The sequence below is a fragment of the Dasypus novemcinctus genome, chromosome X (assembly GCF_030445035.2).
Source record: "Dasypus novemcinctus isolate mDasNov1 chromosome X, mDasNov1.1.hap2, whole genome shotgun sequence".
NCBI classification, from domain to species: domain Eukaryota; kingdom Metazoa; phylum Chordata; class Mammalia; order Cingulata; family Dasypodidae; genus Dasypus; species Dasypus novemcinctus.
The window spans coordinates 46,273,095-46,295,805 of NC_080704.1; the positions used below are offsets into that span (position 1 = coordinate 46,273,095).

The 22,711-nt window shown below is 43.4% G+C and overlaps 1 protein-coding gene across 2 annotated transcripts; it reads right to left on the reverse strand.

Annotated features, from left to right (window-relative positions):
* Window positions 1–577: 577 nt before the first annotated feature.
* CXHXorf38 (chromosome X CXorf38 homolog) lies at window positions 578–20,610 on the reverse strand. 2 transcript variants are annotated; one of them, XM_058292283.2, is made up of 8 exons: window positions 20,153–20,610; window positions 19,843–19,977; window positions 14,417–14,536; window positions 12,461–12,610; window positions 11,379–11,558; window positions 3,850–4,015; window positions 3,352–3,373; window positions 578–1,925 (listed from the first exon to the last, which is right to left on the reverse strand). In XM_058292283.2, exons 1-6 carry the CDS (start codon window positions 20,558–20,560, stop codon window positions 3,851–3,853), a joined length of 1,158 nt encoding a protein of 385 aa, XP_058148266.1. In that variant the 5' UTR covers window positions 20,561–20,610; the 3' UTR covers window positions 578–1,925; window positions 3,352–3,373; window position 3,850. The 2 variants fall into 2 exon arrangements, with proteins under 2 accessions (XP_058148266.1, XP_058148265.1); XM_058292282.2 differs by lacking the exon at window positions 3,352–3,373 and having other exon boundaries at window positions 20,153–20,609.
* Between the last annotated feature and the right edge of the window lie 2,101 nt (window positions 20,611–22,711).

The following is a 22,711-nucleotide window of genomic DNA, read 5'->3' on the forward strand; positions in this document are numbered from 1 at the left end:
TAATAAAAATGAACAATCTTTTTTTTTTTAAACAACCATTTCATGATCTCCCCAAACTCTCAAATGCAATCCTTTCTGACCTTGGCAATTTAACTTGAACTGTCCACAGATCTCCACCACTCCATTATGAAGCCAACGCTTTCTGAATTTGGCAGAACTATTTTTCCAGAAGATTTTGTCACTGACATACTCTAGTTCTTCCCCAGAATTCGGTGTTTTATACTGAGTTTAGTATGTAATGTCCTCCTCCTTAGGGCCCCTGGGCTCCCTGATAAAGGACAGGCTAAATTAGAAGGAGCTGCCTTATCTTTGCAACTGTAACGCTAAACCATTTTCCTCCTCTTAATTCTTCCAAAACTAGGAGTCACATGTTGTGTCCCAGGGAGAGGCTGAGAGCAAATCACACTGTTGGATGAAGACAGGGCACTCGGAAATGAAACAAAGGCAGCCCTATGCAGAAAGGAATCCACTTACTGAGCTACTTCTCATGGCCCTGCAATGCCTAGTGTCCCAGGAAGTGGACCTGACCTCCACAAGAACGGAGGCTACCATTATTCCAGGAAATGTGACGAAGCAGTTTTACAGTTTGAACTTATTCTTTATTATTTTGGAATTTACAATTTCAATAATAATTTAAAAACCCTCAACATCCATGAGTTCAGGTTTGTAGTAAAAATGTCAGACAGGAGTATACAAAATAGAAAAGCCAAATTCCTTCTCACCAACCCTCCTCCCCATCTACTTCCTGGCCCAGAAGGAAAATCACATAACCTTTGAGAACTCTGTTATTTAAAAATACAAATGGTAATACAGTAGGTTATGCATGGTTAAACATTTTTTGCTACTTAATGTGCCTTAGAGCTCATCCCATATTAACTGCACTGCAGCATGACCCTGTTCTTTTTAACAGTTGCAGAACATTCTGTAGTAGGGAGGTGCTATAATATATTGAACTGCCCTCTACCGATGGGTGGTTGACAAGGCTGCTGTGGATGTCCCTGTGGGTGCCTGCCTGTACCCAGTTTTGGAGAAGGAGATGCCCACAGGTTTAAATCTCTGCACATGCCCTGTTTGCTTTAAAAAGCCTGTTCTGGGCATTTCTTCCTTTCTTGGTTTCTTATTTCAATGTAATTAAATGTTGCCAGTTGAAAGTTTTCTGAAAAATACTTTTAATTTAACAGAGCAGGCACTAAATAAATCTAGTAAGAGGACAATAGCTCCTATACCATTGTCCATATCTTACAAAGCCTCACAATTGTACCTACTTCTAGGTCTGGCACATGGTGGACACTCGATCAGTGTTTACTGAATAGGTAAATATTGCAACTAACTAGATGCCAGAAGTATACCATGAAAGTTCCTGAAACTCAAAATTAGGTCTTTAAATTGTTTAGTGAATCGAGATTTAATTCTATCCCAAGTCTTGTATCTCATATATAGGGCCTAAGAAATATTTCATTGAAATTTCTTAGTCTGGGGGAGCTGCAAGGTGAATGAAAATTCTTACTTTACAACCTAAGTCTTCGCAGGGAACTCCCATGAAATGAAGGGAGAAAGAAAATGTAAAACTAAAGGTCAAAAAGTAAGTGGAAAGATTAAAAGAGGAATGTAGAGGCACATCTGCCTTCATCCAGGTTTTACAGAATTATATTAAATGCATTTTAACGTTAAAGTATGTCAAACACCCCTCCCCCATTGTTGATTCTCTTCGGCAGATTTCATCCTGGATGGGCAGTTGAACACGCAAAGCAGCATGTCTTCCCTCAGCTTGGAATGGAAGCTTCTCCCAGGCAGTGGGGACAACGGCAGTTGTGGCCCTGAAGGTCCAGAGGTGACACAGCCCAGTGGTAAGGAAAAGAGCAGATGCGGGCAAAGGTGAGGGTGTGGCGGATCTCCAGATCATCACATGTATTGGGCTAGTGCTTCTGCAGTTCAGGAAACAAATGACAAAGTCAGGAGTGGAGGACTTTTTGGCCAGAAGGACTGCAGGGACCCCACCCTCCCTGTATGAAAGCCTTGCTAATTCCTTTGCAAGGATGGGTCTTGCACAGGAAGCGGTGCCAGATCCTGTCCACTGGCATCCTGTCTCTGGCCTGCAGCCCACCTATACTGTCCCCCGCTGCTCATGACCCACTTAGGAAACACCACTCAAGGTAGAGTAAGGGTTGCAGCTGTGGTCAGCAGCTGACTGCAGAACTCAGTCAACAACAAACTAGGACTTTGCAGCTTTTAGTGCAAACTCAGGACTGTACTTCAGTGACCTTGGCTAAACCTTAGCTCGTTATAATAGTAAAGTCTCCTTCTCTGGGTGGATTTAGATGCCATTTTCAGGACATGCAATGTATGGCCAAGCATTTTAGAGCATGTTAGAGCACAGAGCATGCACAGTTAAGAACCCACTGACAGAAACCCCTACCTGTCCATCTTTCCTCACCACAAAACCCCTCTCTAACAAACCAATAGAAGGCTGCAACTCCTAAATTCGGGGAGGTGAGTATGAGACTTGCTCCCTGGCCTCCACCGGCTTAATAAAGCTCTTTCCCTTGATTGACCAATCTTGGCATCAACTCCTATTCTCTACACCAGGCAAAAGAACCAGGCAATCTATAAGGGTCCACTACGGAACTGGGGATATAGCTGTGAGTGCCATGGGCGTTTCCTTTTCCTAAGAGAACCAAAAACAAGCCCCGACTGAGTTCTCCCCCTGGCTTTCCTATTCATGGTGCTGGCCCAGGCCCTCTCCTGCTCTGGTCGGACGAGTCATTCTGTTCTCCAGCATCCCAGGGACCAGCTTGGGCCTGTGCCCTTGCCCCGCTCTGCCTCAGGATGCCAGAAGCTAGTAGTCACAGTGCGGTACTAATTGGACATGGCTAGAAAACAGTGGCCTTCTAGGCAACTTTTTCCTTGCCTACAGTCCATCCTTGGGTATAACTCGTGAATGAGACTTTCAGGCAGTGGGAAGGGAGGGCAGGCCTTGTCTGCCCATGGACAGGGCACTCTGTGGGAGCCCTCAGCTCATGACCCGCTGCTCTGCCGCAGCACTATGGTCTTTACTATGTCAAACAGCTAGTTTAGGACGAGGAAAGAATATCATCTTTTAAACAGAAAAAGAAAAACAAATTCCTGGATGGCAGCAAGTTTTGGCAAAAGAGTACTTAATATATTTTTTTGATTGGTATAGATACACAACTCCAAGCTTATGAATATTTTAAAAAACTAATCCTAAAGAGCCAAATGAAGGTCCGCGAAAAGACAGCTCCTTTTTGCTTGTACAGTACTCTCATAAATTTCTCCTGCTGTGCAGAAAAGGATGTCTGAGATGAAAGCCATGCTGACTTTCACAGAACCTACCTGATTTTTGTCAAAGGGCAACCTAAAATAAAAGAAAATGTTTTAATTTTCTTTATTTGAAGGGAAAGAAAAATGAGATAATGAAGACACTGATTTAAAAAAAAGTTTTCCTTGTGAAAATTAACCAGTTGCTACTAATGCCACCGCTAAGAGGCAGGCATTCTTGGTAAACTATATTTTAGGGCTGAAATCCTTTCTATATTATAAAATTGATTCACTTAAGACTAGACCAATGACTTCAGGTATATTTGGCTAAGCAAAGTTGACAGGAAGTTTGTTATGTTGAATTATTTCACAGATGTGAGAACCATTAATGAGAAACAGCACAAGGCTTAGTGTCCTTCATTTCATATACAAGGGCACAGAGAAATAACAAGGGCATAGGAAACCTCAGATGAGACCAAGTTGTGCATTCAGTATGACTTTATATGACAGAACAGACATTACAAAGACGAGGCTCTTCTGTTCTTATTTAAAATCATATGCCTAAAAACTCACCTCAGGCCTTTTCTTGAGACGTCCAGCCGGCCCCAGATTCCTTTGAATCCTGTTTTTGACCCTGGAGATAGAGGCTGTCTAGCCTCTGCATATCTTCTCTAAGACCATTTCTAAGATCCTCATTGTCTCTCAGAAATTCCTTCACCATTTCCAATCTATTTGAGATCTGCAAGAAGAAAATCACACAATGTACAGCTTCAATAATTTTTTGCAGACTTGTAATTCAAATGAAAAACTTACTGGCTCCAAGACTGGCTTCTGCTCATGAGTCCACCAAAAGAGACAGAAACTCTGGCTATAGGAACCTGTCCAGACAGGTGAAGTTTTGAAAAACAAAAACAAAGCAAAGTATCCTCCACTCAAAACACAATCTGGGATAGCTGGTTTTGGGACCACAGAGTGTTTGTCTCCTCAAATTGACAGAGTACATGTTGGGTTTTTTTTTGCTTTAAAACTTCCTGCATAAGTATGAAAGAGCTTTGTTTTAGTTATTTTAAAATATATATTAAAATATACATTTATTAATGATATAAAGGAGGTAATAAATGCACGATACATGATTCAAAATGAATGCAAGAGTACGAGGTAAAAAGTAAGCCCTCTTTCCGACCCTGTCCCCATCCAACTCCTCTCCTCAGAGGTAACCACAATCAATGGTTTCCACCAGAGATATTCTATGTATTTACATATGAACTACACATACATGTGTACATATTTTTAAAAACACAAATGAGAGCATACTGGACACTGTTCTTCACCTCATTTTTCCCATACCAGGAGGCTGAATAGTAGTGCAGTGATGGCTGTTTCATATCATAATAGACTATTTCAAACCTGTTAAGACAGACAATGCTACAGTAACTAACTTGGTGTATGTATCTTTTTGCACAAGTGTCTACTTGTAGGATTTGTTTACTTATTTTTGGAGGTTACTGGGGTTTGAACCTAGGACCTTGTACATGGAAAGGAGATGCTCAACCACTGAGCTACACCCACTCCCTGGACCCATTTTTATAAGTGGACTGCAGTTTTAATTGTGATAGATTTTTCCATTTTAATCTTAAGAGATTTTCCTAAAAATGACACCTGTAGGAGCTGGGCAAATTTAAACTCCCACCAGCAGTATATTTTCTGACATTTAAACTATTAAAAGTGCTCATAAGATAGTACCATGGCAGTGTTGCCACCAGGCTTCTCCCAAGAGACCAAACTGGTCACTGGTCATTACAAAGAGGAGAGGTCACCATATTTTGGGATATGGTGGATTTTTAAAAATGGAGAACCCAGACTACCAGCTAAGTCGCGACTATCTAAATCTAATGAAGAAGAAGAGCGACTGCACACTCTACCTCTAGCAGAGAAGTGGTTCTCCCACTTTCAAGAATGTACATAATTGATTCTGATTCAGTAGGTCTAGGGTGGAGCCTGAGCAACTGTGATGTCAGGGAATGAAAGTGCCAGATGCGAGATGATGGCTGCCAGGGATCCAAGGAAAGGGGCACGATACCAGCTTGGGGTCAGAATGAATCAGAGGAGCTGAAGATGACAGGGGGTTTTCAGACATGTTGGGAAGGAGACTAGGGATGTGCCCTTGAGGTGGAGTACTTTCTTACATGGTTGGAAATAAGCCTAGAGCTCCTAAAGGATGATGCCTAGGCTTCAAATAAAAAGTCTAGAAATCATAAAGATCTGAAAAGACCACATCAGTGACAGTCATGGCTTCCCTTAGTAACAGTGGATATTTCATCAGCCCTTATCGACTTATTTACTATGCCTGATGCTCCCCACACGCCATGCTCAGTGTCAAGGCGGACTTCTGACTCCTTCCCCCGGTTGGGAGTGCTTCTCATTTGATGACTCCAGACCTGAACTGGGACTCTTGTGCTGTCACCCTCTGCTCCTTTCCCGCCGGCCCTCAGAACACATTCGTTTTATATCCCACTCAGTTTCTTTGCTCGAGGTTTGATGTGGAAACCTCTGCTCCTCCACCATCTGCTCTGCATCTCTTTTCTATTCCAAATCGCCTTTCTTTCTAATGAGCTCCAGTGGGCGTGTCTCATGATGGACATATCTTCGAACTTCAGGTTACTCTTCTGGGAAAAGCAGTATACGCATTTGCTCTTGAAATGTTCTTGAGAGGCGCCTGTAGCTGGGGAGATGATTTCAGTGGGGAGGAGAAGCTGAGTCAAAAGGAAGCTTTCGCTTTTTTTTTTAATTACTCAGAATGGGTAAGGCTTGTGCATGTTTTTATGTAAAGGAGGAGGAAGAGGTAGAGGGAAAAATGAAAAGTACTGAAAAAAAAACACAAACCGATGGAATGCAGACAGACAGACCTGGGTACTGAAACCCAGCTTCATCAGTTAGCTAGTGGCGATGTTGGGCAAGACGCTTCACCTCCCTACCAGGTAGGGAGGATACCAACCTCAGAGGATTCGAGGAGGATTCGAAATCATCTACTGAAAGTAGTGCTGTGTCTGGTCCGTCCCTTCCTTCCTACATTTGTTTAACAAATGTTCACTGCGAGTCTAGGTTCCTGGCTTTGTTCTTGGTAGAAGATGCTTAGCAGCTCCAATCTTTTCCAGTCACTTATGCTGAAACACTTGGCCTTGTCTTTGACTCCTCTCTCTCTCACATGCCACATTTACCCACCTCGCCACCTGTACCCTGGTCCAAACCACTGTCCTCTTACATGGATTGCTTGTGACAGCTTCCTAACAGGTCCCCCAGCTTCTGTCCTTGTCCTGCCCCCCCTCCCACTCACCCCAGCTCAACACACATCCTTCAGCCAGCAGCCAGAGGGCTCCTGTTGTCATCCCTCTGCTCAGAGCTCTGTGATGGCTCCCATCTCAGAGTAAGAGACTATGTTCTTTCAAAGGCTCATTGGGCCCAGTATGGTCTGTCCCCTGCCCCCTTAACTTCTCCGACCTCGTTGCCCACTCTTCCTTCCCTCACTCCACTCCAGCCACACTGGTCAACTTGCTGATCCTCAAACACTTATAGCAGGCTCCCACTGGGGCCTGGGCATGGCTGTAAATACTCCTCCTCCAGGTAGGTAACATGGCTACGCCTCCCCTCCTTCAAGGGCTTGCTAAGCCTCGTACTTTCTCAATGAGGCCACCCTGACCACCCTACCCAATGCTCATCCCCACTCTGCCACTCCTGCTCTACACTGCATTTCTCCTTCTAACATGGCACCCAATTTACTTAGTGTTTCTAGTTTATTGTCTGTCTTACCCTTCTGGGGATCTTTGTTGGTTTTATTCGCTGATGTATACCAAGCTTCTAGAACTGTGCCTAACACAAAGAAGGTGCTCAATAAATAGTTCTGGCCTGTAACAGATGAAGCATCATTGGCTCTCCTTTTCCCTACTACTGCTAGAGTCCACACGGTCACTGTTCCTTCTTGCTGTGCTTCCCCATGGGGTTCTGTGAGGGGGGTTCCTTCACCAGGGTTTAAGAAATCAGAAGTGATTTTAAAGAGTGTGCACACAATTTACATGTTTTTTATCCATTTACTGCACTCAATGTTCTTTTGCTGAATTTTTTTTTTTTTAAGGAGGTACCAGGGATTGAACCTGGGACCTTGTACCTGGGAAGCAGGTGCTCAACCACTGAGCTATATCTGCTCCCCTTCTGTTGAATTTTTAAACATCCAGATCCCAACAGAGCACAGAAGGCTGAATTCTGCTGCAGATGGGTCCACGGCAGACACAAGCATCTCTGGGTGCCCCAGGGGCCTTAGCAGCTGCTGCTGCTCTCATTTGGCTCCACAGCAGAAAGCGTTTTACAATCACAGTTATACATGCATAGTATATTTTAATGTGAGGCCCTTTTTATAATTTTTTATACCATTTTTATAACGGAAAGACTGGAAGAGGTGAGCTCTCTTGGCCATACTCTCCTTGGCACTGCCAGGGGGGATCAGATGGTACAGCCTTCCCATGCTCCTCGGGGCTTTGCTGAAATTGTGACACTAAATTACCAGCATTAACCAAATTTTTCTTTCTACTTAGCCTTCCAATCCTGCCCCTACTGTTTTAACTAAAAGCAGAAACAGGTCTTGTTAAACATTCACAAAAAGTCTTGGGGTCATAATACAGCTGCTGTATTTCTTGATTCCTATATGAATTTTTTCATATTTTAACATCTCAAATAAGAAGACACCTTACTGCTGATAGTGTCTTACAACTAACTGGTGACTTTTTTTCTTTCTTTCTTAGAAGTAACTGAATACCCTAAAATTGATGGCACTTAAGAAAAAAAATTACTGATATTTGGTCTTATCATTCATATGCTCGAACTTTGAGCACTAACCCTAAAGAACACTGATAACCTATATTTGGTAGTGAACTTTCAAAACAAGTCAAGGTCCACACACCATGGAAAGCCAACCTCTAACTTCTTTACTTAGAGACATCTCACCTATCAATGCTAACTGACATTTTGATCAACTGAAATATTAAGAGAGTTGCCATGGTCGGCTGCACAGAAAGCATGAAAAATAAGCATTTATCAACTCCATCTAGATACTTTGTGACCTAGGGGACAAGCCAAATTAACCCCTAACTCCTCTGTAAAACAGAGACAATTAGGGTTTAAAATTTACACTCGCCAGCTCCCAAGTGATACGAAATCTGCAGCCCAGCATGTGAAAAGGCACGGGCCCAGAAGCAGGAGCGCTCTGCGCCAATCCTCCCAGCCCAGCCATGTGGCCTTGCATCCATCCATCAGTACCTGTTTCTTGGGGCCACTGTCTCGTGTGTAAAGCAGGGGGTGTGTACAATGACTGCAAGGTTCCCTTTTGGCTCTCAACTCATATGAACTCCTGTATGTTGTTACTGAATATACAGTGCCCCTTATTAAACAGATAGGAAAAGAAGCGCAGCTCCCTTGAGAGAGAAGAGAACTCCTGACGACTCAGGGACAGTGAGCCTGATCTTGGGGTTGTCTTCTTTTGCTCTACTCTGCTTCTGAAAGAGACGGAAGAAAGAAAACCAGGGCTGGCTCGAAAGATATTTTAAAATAAAGCAAGAGGGAAAAGGATGTGGCTCAACCAACTGGGCTCTCGTCTACACATATAGGAGGTCCAGGGTTCAATGCTGAGGGCCTCCTGGTGAGGGCAAGCTGGCCCATGCAGCGAACTAGCCTATGCGGAGTGCCAGCCCATGCGGGAATGGGGTCCCGCACAGGAGTGCCGCCCTGCATGGAAATGGCACCCAGCGCGGGAAAGCCACATAGGAGTGCCAGCCAAAGCAGAGAGCTGGTGCAGCAAGACGACACAACAAGAGACACAGAGGAAAGAAAATAAGAAGATGTAGCAGAACAGGGAGCTGAGGTGGCACAAAAGAGTGATCACCTCTTTCCCACTCCGGAAGGTCCCAGGACCAGTTCCCAGAGCTGCCTAGTGAGAATACAAGCAGATGATACAGAAGAACACACAGTGAAAGGACATAGAGAGCAGATAAGGGAGGGAATGGGGGGAACGGGGGTGGGGAGAAAGAAATAAAAAAGAAATCTTAAAAAAAAATAGTAACACAAGATGGAACACATGGGTTTAAAAAATTAAAGACTTAACAAAAGGCCCACATTCTCATCCATCCTTCCCACCCCCTGCATCTTGCTTGCTGTCTGCACTCTGTGTCCATTTGCTATGCGTTCTTCTGTGTGTCTGTATTTATGCCCACCCCCCCTTTGTGGCTTGCTTGTTGTTTTTGCTCTCTGTGTCCACTCACTGCATGATGTTCTTCTGTTGTTGTTTTTTTAACTTGTCTCCCTTTTTTTTGTTGCATCACCTTGCTGAGTCGGCTGTCCGTGGTGCTTGTGGGCCAGATGGCACTCTGTGGTACTCATTCATCCTTTTAAAAACCCATAGTGTGCCGGGGCAGGTGCACCCAAAAACCAGTGGCACCCAGTCCCTGCACTAAAGGAGCTTACCAAGCTACATAGTTATTATAGGTAGGTTTACAGTAAGGAGCATGGCAATGAAAGAAATAGGTACTTTGTATTTAAAAAAACAAAAAACACCACTCTTCCTGTATTTAATGAGGTAACCAGCAAACTACTTTCCTAGTTCAGGAGGAATGGAGAGGTGAAATGATTTGTCCATAATCTCTTGGTGATCTAGAATTCTAATCTAGCCAGTGCTGAAGTATTTCTGAACCTTTTTAGAATATGATTCCACTACTGTTAGTACCTTCTATAACTTGACTGTAATAAATTCGTCCTGTATTCCCTATCAGGACATAAGACTATTATTGGCCTCCAGGGTTCTAAACAAAAACCCTGATTCCCTGCCTTCCCTACCCTTCTGCCAGCTCCATCCCATGCCAAAGAAATCTAACCAGCCACAAAGATCTACCAGTGCTGCTGAGCAATGCCTCCAGAACCTGGCTCCTCCTTTATTGTCCCTAGTTTATACCCTCGTTCTCTCACCCTCACATGACTGCCAGAGCCACTCCAGTCCAACCTCCAACTGCCATAAGAGTTAACTTTCGAAGAGTCGTATCTGATCACACCGCTCTCTCTTGCTTAAAACCATTTTGGCTCCCCAGTCCTTTTAGGAATAAGGTTTAAACCCCTTGGCATGGCATCGAAAGCCTTTCAAAATATGGCTGGTACCACCATCATTTCTGACCATACCTCCTGAGTATGCCTGGTTGTTCCCTGGGCCCAAACTATTCTTTTGTGCCTTTGCAAATGCTGTTCCTTCTGCCAAGAACGCCCTTCTTCCCTTGCCACGTTGCTGCTTCTTATTTGATTCAGCCAGTGCCAGCTCACCAGCACCGTCCTGGCAAAGCCTATTTTGCAAACCTCTGACCTGCAGAGAACCCCCTCAGTACTCTGGTGTGTCACTGTTTTGGTTTTTTTTAGGAGGTACCGGGGACTCAACCTGGGACCTCGTACATGTGAGGCATATGCTCAACCACTGAGCTCCACCGTTCCACCCCTCAGTACTTTGGTCAGAACACCGCTGTAGCCCTTAGCAAGTTGTTGCACTTGGTGACACCGATTAGGCACTCAAATGTTTGCTGACTAAATGAACGTGTTTGTTAAAAAGTAGTATTACTCTGTGCCAAGAGAATATTCATTTCTGGAAATCATTTGCCATATAAATCAGAAATATAATTGGCTATATGTTAATATTAGCTACTTTGTGAATATCCTTGTTCTCAGGAAAAGCACATGGAAATATTAAGTGTTCAAGGAGCATGATGTATATCACCTACCCTCAAATGTTTAGAAAATATAAACAGAGAGAGAGACGATAGATAGGTCGATGGACAGAGAGAGAGAGAGACAGAAAGATATGGTAACTGTGGCAAGATGCTAAAATTCGGGGAGCTGGGGAGCTGGTGGGGGGAGGGGAATGTTGGAGTTCTCTGTATTATTTTTTGTAACTGTCTTATAAGTTTGAAATTATTTCAAAATAAAAAGTTTAAGAGGGAAAAAAAATGAGCTGCTTTTCCTCCTTGGACCTTTTTTTGTTTTGTTTACTAGCACAGATGATGTAATACTTTTTTATTTTTTACCTCTTCAGGCACCACCTCTTGTTCTTCTGCTTGAAGATAAATCTCTTGAAGTTTTTCCTTTAGTAATTCCATTTCTATTTCATTTACTTGGCTCTCACTCAGGTGAATTCTTGTTTGACATTCATTACCATCTTGCTGATCTTCCTCGGGGAGATGAACAGCCCAGTCAGATGTCAACAGCTGTTAGATTACCAACCAAACATATGAACTGATTTAATGGAAAAGGTACTCCGTTGGATTACTCAAAGAATTTACAATTAAATATAATTAATTAGATCCATTTCAATAACATCCTGTGACCACAGAAAAGCTTGTCAGCCCAGCAAAATTCTAGAGTTCATAGCAACAAGGTGGGCATATTCTTTCCCCTGCTCACTCTGAAATTTAGCTTACATCTGTGACAGTTAGAGATTATTTTATGAATCCCAAAAAGAGAAAGGTTATGTTTGTAAACTAATCTATTCCTCTGGGTGTGATACCCTTTGATTACATTAACTCGGGATGAGGGCCCTTCAATTTGATTACTTGGTAAGATCCCTTTAGGCTTTTGATTGGACTACATCAGAAAGGTGTGACTCAGGTTGAGTCTTCGCCCCCTTGTTGGATCTGATATAAAAAGAAACTCAGAGACAGACAGACAGGAAAAGGAAGCTGCCATGTTTGATCCTGCCATGTAAGAAAGAAGATCGCTTAAGCACGAAGCCCCAAGAGCGGAGCCCACAATGCTGCTCAAGAGGAGACAAGCTCTATGGCTGGTTGCCCTCAACCTCGGCAGAGATCGGTGGCCATCTTGCTTCGACATGTGGCAGCACTCCAGGATCACCAGTAGCTGATTTTGGTGAGAAAGCATCTCTAACGGTGCTCTGAGTTGGACTTTTCACAGCCTGGAACCATAAGCTTTTACCCCAAATAAATCTCCTTTATAAAAGCCAACCCATTTATCATACTTGACATCAACAGCCCTTTAGAAAACTAAAAGACTATCTAGTAAACTTCAAATTCTACATGAGTGTGACCGTTTCCCATCCCACCCCGCCCCCACTTTGTTCTATAGGCCCAGAACTGTTAAAAATGATTTTTACCTGTTCTATTCTAGAGTATACTGCCATGATCTCTGGGATATTCTTGAACTCATTCAGAAAATTTTGGATCTTCATCTGAAAATCTCGAAGCCATGCAGAAGATACTTTCATCTCTGAAGAGTGCATGATCTCATTACGGCACTTAATCACCTAGGGAAGGACAAAAAGGATAAAAGGCTTCAAACTTAAAAACAATGCTGTAAAGGGAGAGTTTGTAGTTCCAAAGAAGACTTCAGAAAGGCTCTGTTAATTATAAAATCTACAAGTGTGGCCCCCAGAAAAGAATGGCCAGAAGTTTCTCAGAATCATGTGCTTAATCTGGTGGGTACTTGTATCAGGGTTGAGGATAATCCAGCCCCCAAGTTGGATCCATATTTAGTTTTGCCCTGCCCAGAGGGCATATACCAAGAAGTGATGTCCTCCTTGGGTCACAAATGGAAATGTCCTCAAGGGTGTGGTGGGTAACCTGAGTGGAGCTGGCAATCCCTAACAGCAGAGAGACAATGAGGGGTGATGGGATTGGGACTAATTGAAGAGTAGACGCCCTGTCTGAAGGGGCAGCTGCAACTCAGCTCATGGCTTGCTACTAGGGGAGCTATATGAGCCCAATGTTGTCAGATCTCTTGAGAGTTCAAGAGTAGCTGGAAATTCAGATCTTTTTGACAATTAGTTCAAATTTTTAAAAAAACTGGGCAGGATAAAACATGTCTGTAAACCAGATTTTGGCCACAGGTATCCAGGAGTAAAAAGAAGGCAACTGGGGAAGGGAGGTATGGCATCCTTCCCCCTTCCTAAGCCTCTGGAGCAGATTTCCAAGCAATCCAGACGTTCTTGAGATGATCATGGGCTCCCTGTGGGTGCTATCAAGGTTCGGGGGATGTTCAACCTCCTGAAGCTTGAATAAATTCATCAGGGTAAGAAATGCAAATGAACCTACAGTTATCCTTAGCCCTTGAAATCTTGTGGCTAGCTGGATACCACTTTCACATATACCCAAATCCCTTAACCTAAATCAACCTGTCAAAGAGCAAAGAGCAAAGAGTATTGATTCTGGGTATTCCCACAGGCTGAAGCAGGTAATGCAAAAATCTTTTAAATAGCTCTGGGAAGTTGGGCCAAGGAAGTTTTTTGATGTGGGATCCATGATGAAAAGAAAAGCAACTTTTGCTTATATTTTAAGACCAATGGTGTGTCTAGTCATATATTAATATATAATTCACATAAAGACCTCCACATTGTGGTTAACAGATATCAAAAGGGTCAGCTACTACGGTAACTCTTTGTTTCTGCTGATGTCATAAAGGATTCCTGGTCTTTTAATTAATCCAGGTATGCTATATACTCTTTTCAATGGCCCTCAGAGTAATAAAAGTGCAAGAGTTGTTTCCTGGGTACTAGAGAAAGTCTACATCTCCCAGAGGAACTCTGATAAGCATCGTGATCTACTCTGACCTTGTTTAGCCACTGGTGTTTATGTTTTCCTCAGTTCCATGTAACTTGGTCTTGCACTGTTTAGCCAAAGGGAAGGATTCAAATGTTGGGGTGAAAGTGGCAGAATGATGTTTTGCTCCATAGTTTTTTTTTTTAATAAGGAAAATTACTTTGTTTCTGTTTGTGGCAGGACAGGGAAGTGAAATTTCAGGGTCATATATTTTAGTGGTGAACAGCACAATAACAAGTTGTCAGGGAACTGTGATTAGGGAGAAAATAATGGGTTAGTCTCTGGACAGCATTCCTGCCGGGATTCCTGGATATCACAGGAGGCGCACACGATCTGCGCTCCACTGGCCTGCGTGAACCACGGCTGAATTGTCACTGCATGCCACTGTGTTGGGAAGATACTGCGTGTGGTTTCTGCACAGCTGGCTCCACAGCCCTGGGCGTGTTTCACTGCTGGGCTTCACACTACGTACCCGACGGACTCTTGTGACGTGGTGTTAAATCTCCAGCTCTTACCTCTGTGACTTTCTTTCGATCAACCACGAAGTGGTCACAGAAGTTGATGAGACTTAAAAGGGCAACAGCATCACATTCCTCGGGGCCTCTTTTGTCAGTCAGTCCTCGGGGCATGAAAGCCTGTAGTACAGGAAGGCACAAGGGCACCTGAGTTTCCTCCAACTCCAGTAGCTGGCGGGGCAAGTATGACATGCTTATTTCAACAAAGGATGACCAAGCTCCTCTTAGTCACTGAGTCTTCAACTTAGAGGCTTCCAAGTCCAAAATAGAGAGAGGAGAAATGGTGTCCCAGGAAAGCCTCGCCCAGGGGAATAACTGACAAACCTGACCAAAGGCCTCCCACATAACTGGTTTCTCTGTCTTAATGGCACACAAGCCAGGAAGCATGGGTAGAAAGCCTTTAGCCTTTTTTTTTTCCTTACTGAAGTTTCAGTGGCTGAGTTGTGAAAGATTTAAAAATAACACTCTTGTTCCAAAGTAGACACTTCTTCACTGACTTGAGAAATTTCTGTCTCTTGGTTTAAAGTTAAGAGTAAGGGTTTGACGATGTATACAACCTACTTTCAAACTGATAGGGAGACAAGTAGATAGATAGATTAATAGACAGACAGCTGGACAGGTAAAATGATATGGCAGGGAGCAGATGTAACTCAAGTGGTTGAGCACCTGCTTCACATGTACAATCCTGGGCTTGATCCCTGGTACCTCCTAACAGACAAATGGAAAAACCAACTCTCATTGGGGAGCAGATGTAGCTCAGTGGCTGAGTGCCTGGTTCCCATGTATATGAGGTTGGGTTCAATCCCGGTACTTCCAAAAAAAAAAAAAAGATGCAGCAAATGTGGAAATGTGGCAAAATGTTAAAATTGGTAAATCTGGGTACCTGAGTGGGGAGTGTCCTGGGAGTTCTCTGTAAGTGTTCTGTATTATTTTTGCAACTGTTTTGAAAGGTTTGGAACTATTATTTTTTTAATTAAGGGTTTGCAATCTGACAAGAGCTAGGTTCAATTCTCAGCTTTTCCACTTGCTAGCTGTGTGACCTTTGGCAAGCTGCTTCTCCTCATCGGTTAACAGGGAGTAACTGTCCCTATCTAGCTTGAAGGATGATGTGAGAATTAAATGAGTTAGGGAAGCGGACTTGGCCCAGTGGTTAGGGCGTTTGTCTACCACATGGGAGGTCCGCGGTTCAAACCCTGGGCCTCCTTGACCCATGTAGAGCTGGCCCACGCACAGTGCTGATGCGCGCAAGGAGTGCCATGCCACGCAGGGGTGTCCCCCGTGTAGGGGAGCCCCACGTGCAAGGAGTGAGCCCCGTAAGGAGAACCGCCCAGCGCAAAAGAAAGTGCAGCCTGCTCAAGAATGGCACCGCACACACGGAGAGCTGACACAAGATGACGCAACAACAAAGAGACACAGATTCCCATGCCACTGACAACAACAGAAGCGGACCAAAAAAAAAAAAAAAAAAAAAAAAAGGAACACGCAGCAAATGGACAGAGAACAGACAACTGGGGCGGGGGAGGGGGGAAGGGGAGAGAAATAAATTTAAAAATTGAAAAAAAAAGAAAAAAAAAGGAATTAAACAAGTTATTGCAGGTAAAGCACTTGCAGGGTGCCTGGCATATGCTAATGGACATGCTAAGAAATGCTGGCAATCGTCATGGTGATGGTGCCAGGTGAGTAGGATGCACAGAGGAGTTGACAGATGGAACCCTGTTCGGGCATGCTCTTGCCTTTAGTAGGATTTTATGGCCTGAACCCCAGAAATGGTGCTATAGCCAGGACGGGCATATTTCCTTACTGAAATAGCTCCCAATTTGCATCTGGATGCAACCGCTTTACCAATCTAAGAATCTCAGGAGTCCATTCCTGCCAAGGACTGGAAAATAGGACATACGAAAAATCACTCGCAATGAGAACTCCAAATAAAGAGAACTATTTCCTGGAAAGCAAACACATTTCAGTAGGCAGTATCTCTTATGAAGCTGTCCATAACGGTTTTCTGAAAGGGCTTCTGTGATAGGCGGGCACACCCCAAGGAGAGTCAGGGGTGGAACTGCACACCTGAGCCTCACATAATTAAGACTTTTGGATCCCCTGACTGACCCGTCAAAAGGTGCCCTAGCCAGTACCATCACCGTCTATGTCTCAGCCAGCCGACTTTAGCCTGTTACGGATGCCTCAGGTGTTAGCAAAGACGGTAACTCTACACTTATCACAGGCAAAACAACACAATGAGACTGAAGAAAAGAAGCCACTTAATTCAGCTGTCGCTGGGAGGAAAATGCCAAGTTTAGGGGGCCTTAGCTGCCTCAAAACCAGGCATAGTTTTTCCATTACTTCCAGACTTTAAATCATATTACCTAGCTAATATGGCATAAAGATAGACACACAGACCAGTGGAACCAAACTGATGGTTCAGAAACAGACCCTCACATCCATGGTCAAGTGATGCCTTCCTGCCCCCATGGCTCCCTTGTCTGTTTTCTCATTGTCTGCTTGTTTCTTCTTTTCAGGAGGCATGGGGACCTGAACCTGAGACCTCCCATATGGGAGGCAGCACCCAATTGCTTGAGCCTATCTGCTCCCTGCTTGTTTTGTTTTTGCTCGCTGTCTGCTCATTTACTTGCTCATTGTCTGCTCACTGTTTTGTTTTGTTTTTTTTTGCTCATTGTCTGCTCGTTATTTGTTTGTTCTTCTTTAGGAGGTACCAGGAACTGAACCCGGGACCTCCCATGTGGGAGGTGGGCACCCAACTGTCTGAGCCACATCCGTTCCCCTCAAATGATTTTTTTTCTTTTTCAAGTGATTTTTGACAAGCCTGTCAAACCCACCCAGCTGGGGCAGAAGCACTCTGTTCAATAAATGGTACTGGGAGAACTGGATATCCACATACAAAAGAAAGAAAGAGGATCCCTATCTCACATCTTACACAAAAATTAACCCAAAATGGATCAAAGATTTAAATATAAAAGCAAGAACCATAAAGCTCCTAGAAGAAAATGTAAGAAAACATCTTCATGACCTGGTGGTTCAATGATGGGGGAGGTTGTTGGTATGGGAGGAGTGGGGTGGGGGGATGGGGGGCTACGGGAACCTCTTATGTTTTTTATAATGTAACCTTTTTTGTGATGTATCTTCAAAAAATGCAAGTTACAAAAATGATGGGGGTGGGGGTGGGGAGTGTGTTATATGGGAACCTCTTATGTTTTTTTAATGTAACGTTCTATGTGATCGATTAACTTTAATCTTAAAAAGTGTGTTATTTAAAAAAAAAAAAAAAAGCCTGGTGGTAGGTAGTGGATTCTTAAACCTTAAACCAAAAGCACAAGCAATGAAAGAAAATATGAATAAATGGGACCTCCTCAAACTTAAACACTTTTGTGATTCAAAGGACTTCGTCAAGATGGTGAAAAGGTAGCCCACTCAATGGGAGAAAATATTGTAAATCACATATCTGATAAGGGTTTGATTCCATCAGATATAAAGAAATCATACAACTCAACAATAAAAGAATAAGCAATCTAATTTAAAAATGGGCCAAAGACTTAGACATTTCTCCAAAGAGGAAACACAAATAGCCAAAAAGCACATGTAAAAATATTCCATATCACTAGCTATTAGGGAACTGCAAATCAAAATGACAAAATATCATCTCACACTGTATAGAATGGCCATTATTTGAGAAAAAAAAAAGTGCTGGAGAGGATATGGAGAAATAGGAACACTCCTTCACTTTTGGTGGGATTGTAAAATGATGAAGCCTCTGTGAAAGACAGTTTGGCTGTTCCTCAGGAAGTTAACTACAGATCTGTCATATGATCCAGCAATTCCTCTACTAGAAAAATATCCAGAAGAACTGAAAACTGTGACACGAAAAGATATCTGCACACCAATGTTTATACTGGCTTTACACACAATTGCCAAAAGATGGAAACAACCCAAGTGTCCATCAACCAATGAATGGATAAACAAAATGTGGTATATACATACAATGGAATATTATGCTACAGTAAGAAGAAAGGGAATTTTGGACACATATGATAACATGGATGAATCTTGAAGACATTATACTAAGTGAAATAAGTCGGACAGAAAAGACATATTGCTTGGTCTTACTAGTACAAACTAAATACAAAGAATAAACACATGGAGTTATAAACCCAGAATATAGGTTATTAGGAGATAAGAGGAGGGCTGTGAAGGCATTCTGATGCTTAATGTATGTAGATGCTTTAATTAACTTGACTGTAAAAGTGTGGAAATGGATAGAGTTGATGATAACACATTATAGTAAGTAGGAGCTGGTGTATAAATGGGAATGTGCCTGAAAAGGGTAGCCTAGGGATGTAAATGTTAATTGAAAGAAATCTAGAGAATAATTTAGGGACTGAATAACACAGTGAACCCAGAAGTAGATGAGAATTGTGGTTAAAGTACAAATGCAAGAATGTCCTTCTGAGAACTAGAACAGATGTACATCACTATTGGAGGGTGACAGGAATGTGGAGACACCTGGGAAAAACACAATTAATGTAACCTATGAACTATAGTTAACAGCAATATTGTAATTTTCTTGCATCAATGCCAATGATGTTCTGTATTAATAATAGGGAGATATGGAAAAAGTATGTCAAATGTATGCTATAGACCATAGTTAGCGGTAATACTTTGATGATATTATCTCATAATCTCTTCCACAATGGTTTGGTCCGCTGGTGGAGGGATGCTGTATGGGAATTCTACACATGTGCTTGTTTTGTAAGTTCATAACTTCTGTAATAAAAATATATTTTAAAAAAATTCTAAAGTGTCCCCAACAGGCCCAGTTAGTAAGTCACATTGTCCAGATTTGAATACAGGCCTAACAATCTCTTTCTAGCTGGCTGCCTACTCCTTTCCTATTCCCTGAGATTTTATTCCTTACTAGGGAGCTTAAGGTCCTTTCCAGTTTAGCCCTAACTTTCACTGTCTTACTCTGCCATCCTCACGGCACCCTATATGCCAGTCAAGAGCTATTCAGTGAGCCTCTCCTCAAAGAGGCCTCCCTCTATGCCTGTGGTCCTGATGCCCGCTCTACATCTTCCCCCATCATCTCTTGTTGAAATCTTTCCTCTACCTTTCCAAGCAGTGGGTAGCAAACTCAAATGCCTTCAGGAAGCAGACAGGTAGAAGAAACGGTGAAGCTAGGTTGGGACCAATATAACAACTCTGAACTGCTTAGACGCTTAGAATAAAACATTAAAAAACGTTGTGGATCAAATACAACCTTCGGTCAGCCTTTACTCTAAACGTAAAGTCAGCCAATGGCTCTCCTCTCTCCCCACATCTGTTTTTATGAGTTCCCAGCTTCCACACAGACCCAAGAGATGGTCCCCGGCACCAGGTGACTGCAGCCTCCCTCCCTCCAGGCTGCAGGTGCTTACCTTGGCCACCTCCCAGGCATCGACGGGCCAGCGCCCCGGATGGCAGTTTCCCCAGTGGACGTCTGCATTTCTGTTGGTGTGATGTTTCAAAATCTCTCGCTTCCACTCGGCACACACCTGACACTGAGGCTGAAACTACAGGGGGCGGCGGTGAGGAGATGAGACCCGGGAGAGAGACGGGAGGGAGACGGGAGGCATCCTGGCCATCAGAGCCCGGACGTCGCGGTCGGCCCGCCCCACGGAAGGGACGGAAAAGCTGTGCTCCGAGGCGGGAATGGGGAAGTGTCAAGGCCCGGAGCCAGGTGCTCACCTGGCGGGCGCGCGGGTTGCACCGCGAGCCACCGTAACAGAGGGTGCGAGGGCCCAGGCCGGGGAGGGCGGCGAGCAGGCCGCGGTGGAAGGCGAGCACCTCGCGGCCGACGAACCCCTGCAGGCAGCCGCGCAGCAGCAGCAGACAGTGGCCCGCCTTCACCCAGTTCTTGTACTCCGCGCAGTTGAGGCGCGCGGCCAGCTCAGACAGCACCATGTTCAGCTCCGGGCGGGGAAGTTGGAGGTCGGGGCGGGGTGCCCGGGTGGCAGTGCGCAGGCGCAGGGGCCCGCCAGGGCGGCATACGCGGCCCCGCCCAGAAGCCGCCCCACGTATTCGGCGGGGGTGGCAAAAGGGGCGGTGCTTCCTCACTGACCACTGGGACGGGGTGTTTTTTGGCTTCACTGGCATATTGGCCTGGCCCTAGACAAGGGGTTCTTAACCTTTTTTGTTCACGATCCCTTTGCCAGTCAGGTGAAATGAATACTGTAATTTATTACATACACTCATAAGAGAAGGAAATGCTAGATTTGTTATAGGTCAGAGAAAATTACTTTTTTCAATTCAAGCTCACAAACCCTCTCAAACCCGTGGACCTCTGGTTAAGAACCCGTGTTAGATGTTTAAGGCAGCTTCTACCTGAAACCTTTACATCTTCTTCCCTGTCCCCCAAATTGAGACCCGTCACCCCTGGATTTCACTTCTCCTGATGCTCAGCTTTAATTTTATTGTAGAGAACGAAAAGTATTCAAGGCACACTTCTTGAATTTTAAGTGCTTCTTGCAATCTAGAATTCAATTCTAGGAAGTTTAATTGGTCCCTATGCCCAGATTAGCTGTAGCAAGGCCCACTATGCCTGTACCTTGCACCTATTTATGCCTCTGCTGTGTGCCAAGCTGACAGAAAGCTCAAAAACCTCCTCCACCACTGGTCCACCTCGTAGGGGTCAACAGACAACACATCACCTCGTTTCTGGAGGGCTGCACAGCCCTGAGCCTGAGAGCGCATTCTTCCACTGTGGTCCTGAAGCGTGGAGTAAAAGCTAGACGATGGTTCAGTACTCTTGATTATATGATAATGGGTGTTCCCTTGACTTAGAAGATGGCACAAGGCAGTCTAAGTTCCAAATAAGCTTCACATGAGTTGGCTAGAGGTACTCTACACAAGAATCACTGGAAGACGATGGATTATCAACTCCAACTGTCAAAAGGCCATCTCGGTTTCTGGTGCTTTGAGTGAGCTTCTTGAGCTTGGAAACCATGTTAAAATTGTGTGTCAAAAGACTCTGAGGAGTCTGGAGGGCTTGCCTATACACTGAAGCCTTTCCCTAGCTCCATGGTAGCAGCCCAGTGGTCAGGAGCACTAGCTCTAGGCTCAAACTCCCCCTTCTTAGCTCTGTTTTATCTTAAGTAAATTACTTCACTTCTCTGAGCCTCAATTTACTCATTTGTAAAAGGAGGATACTAATACCTACCTCACAGGCTGGTTGTGAGGATTACATAAATACACTAAAATACTTAGAACAGTGCCTGGCACATAGTAAGCCCTCAGTAAATACTAGCTATTACTTTATATTGCCCCAAATATGTCCTTTAATCAATCAGCCATATTTTCTTGGGCAAGGTATTTTAAATCACTGGCCACTTGGAAAAGGAGGCAATTTATAGAAAATTATGAGCAAGTATGAGATCCAAAAGATCATGGTGCTTTTGGAGTTGTGCAGCTCAGTGCTAGCTGGCCTCTGCTAATTTTTTCTTTAAGAATCTCCATACTAAATCTATCCCAAGTAAACTTTAAATCATTCCCTTACACATACTGTCTACTCCCATCAAACCAAGTGAAAAAGAAAATTCCATAATAAACAATGGAATAAACCTTAAATTTCTTTTCCTGTCTTTTAGGTTCTTTGAATGTAAGTTCTCTTAAAATTTTCTGTATACTGATTTTATACCAAGAACACTTGGATGATAAATATTAAGAAAAATGTAATAGGTAGTTCTTTTTGGGGGGAAAAAACATGAAAGGAACAACTTTTTATGTTGAAATTGGATAAGAATTCTGAGTAGCAAAATTATACTGAAGTTATCAAATTAACCATATGGACCATAGAATGACTAACAAATTGTCAGTATCCTGTGGCTGAACAGGTTATCGTGTTAAGTGCAACATAAAGTTATTAATGGACATTTAAATTCAAATTTATGTATATTTTAGTTTTTGCTTGCACTTAGCTCAGTGTTAATTTTCAAACATAAGGTTCAGCACCTTTTATTAATAACTTCCAATTGATATTTTCTGTTGGAAGTTGTCATCTTCTTCCTTTCTGTAAGTCTGAGAATTACTTCTATACATTCTGAAACAGCACTTCAGCAGATGGGAAGGGGGAGAGGTGGCAAACCAGGACCAATTTCTGGTTTCAAGATTAGATAAATATGAAACCAGACTACTATCCAAAATAACTTCATCAAAATTAACTAGAGAGTTGGTAGTTCTCTGAAACTTGTGGTGTAAATTTTATTATTCAAAGTACTAAAATCACACTGAAAACACCTAAAGTTAAAA

What these genes read in the sequence shown, in the direction of transcription:
- CXHXorf38 (XM_058292283.2), bottom strand. Translation starts at nt 20,560, where the DNA reads ATGCCAGTGAAGCCAAAAAACACCCCGTCCCAGTGGTCAGTGAGGAAG. An exon ending in ATCGAAAGAAAGTCACAGAG is followed by an intron (nt 12,611 to 14,416) that starts GTAAGAGCTGGA and finishes GTCCTTCCCTAG; the next exon opens with GTGATTAAGTGCCGTAATGA. An exon ending in TATACTCTAGAATAGAACAG is followed by an intron (nt 11,559 to 12,460) that starts GTAAAAATCATT and finishes GTAATCTAACAG; the next exon opens with CTGTTGACATCTGACTGGGC.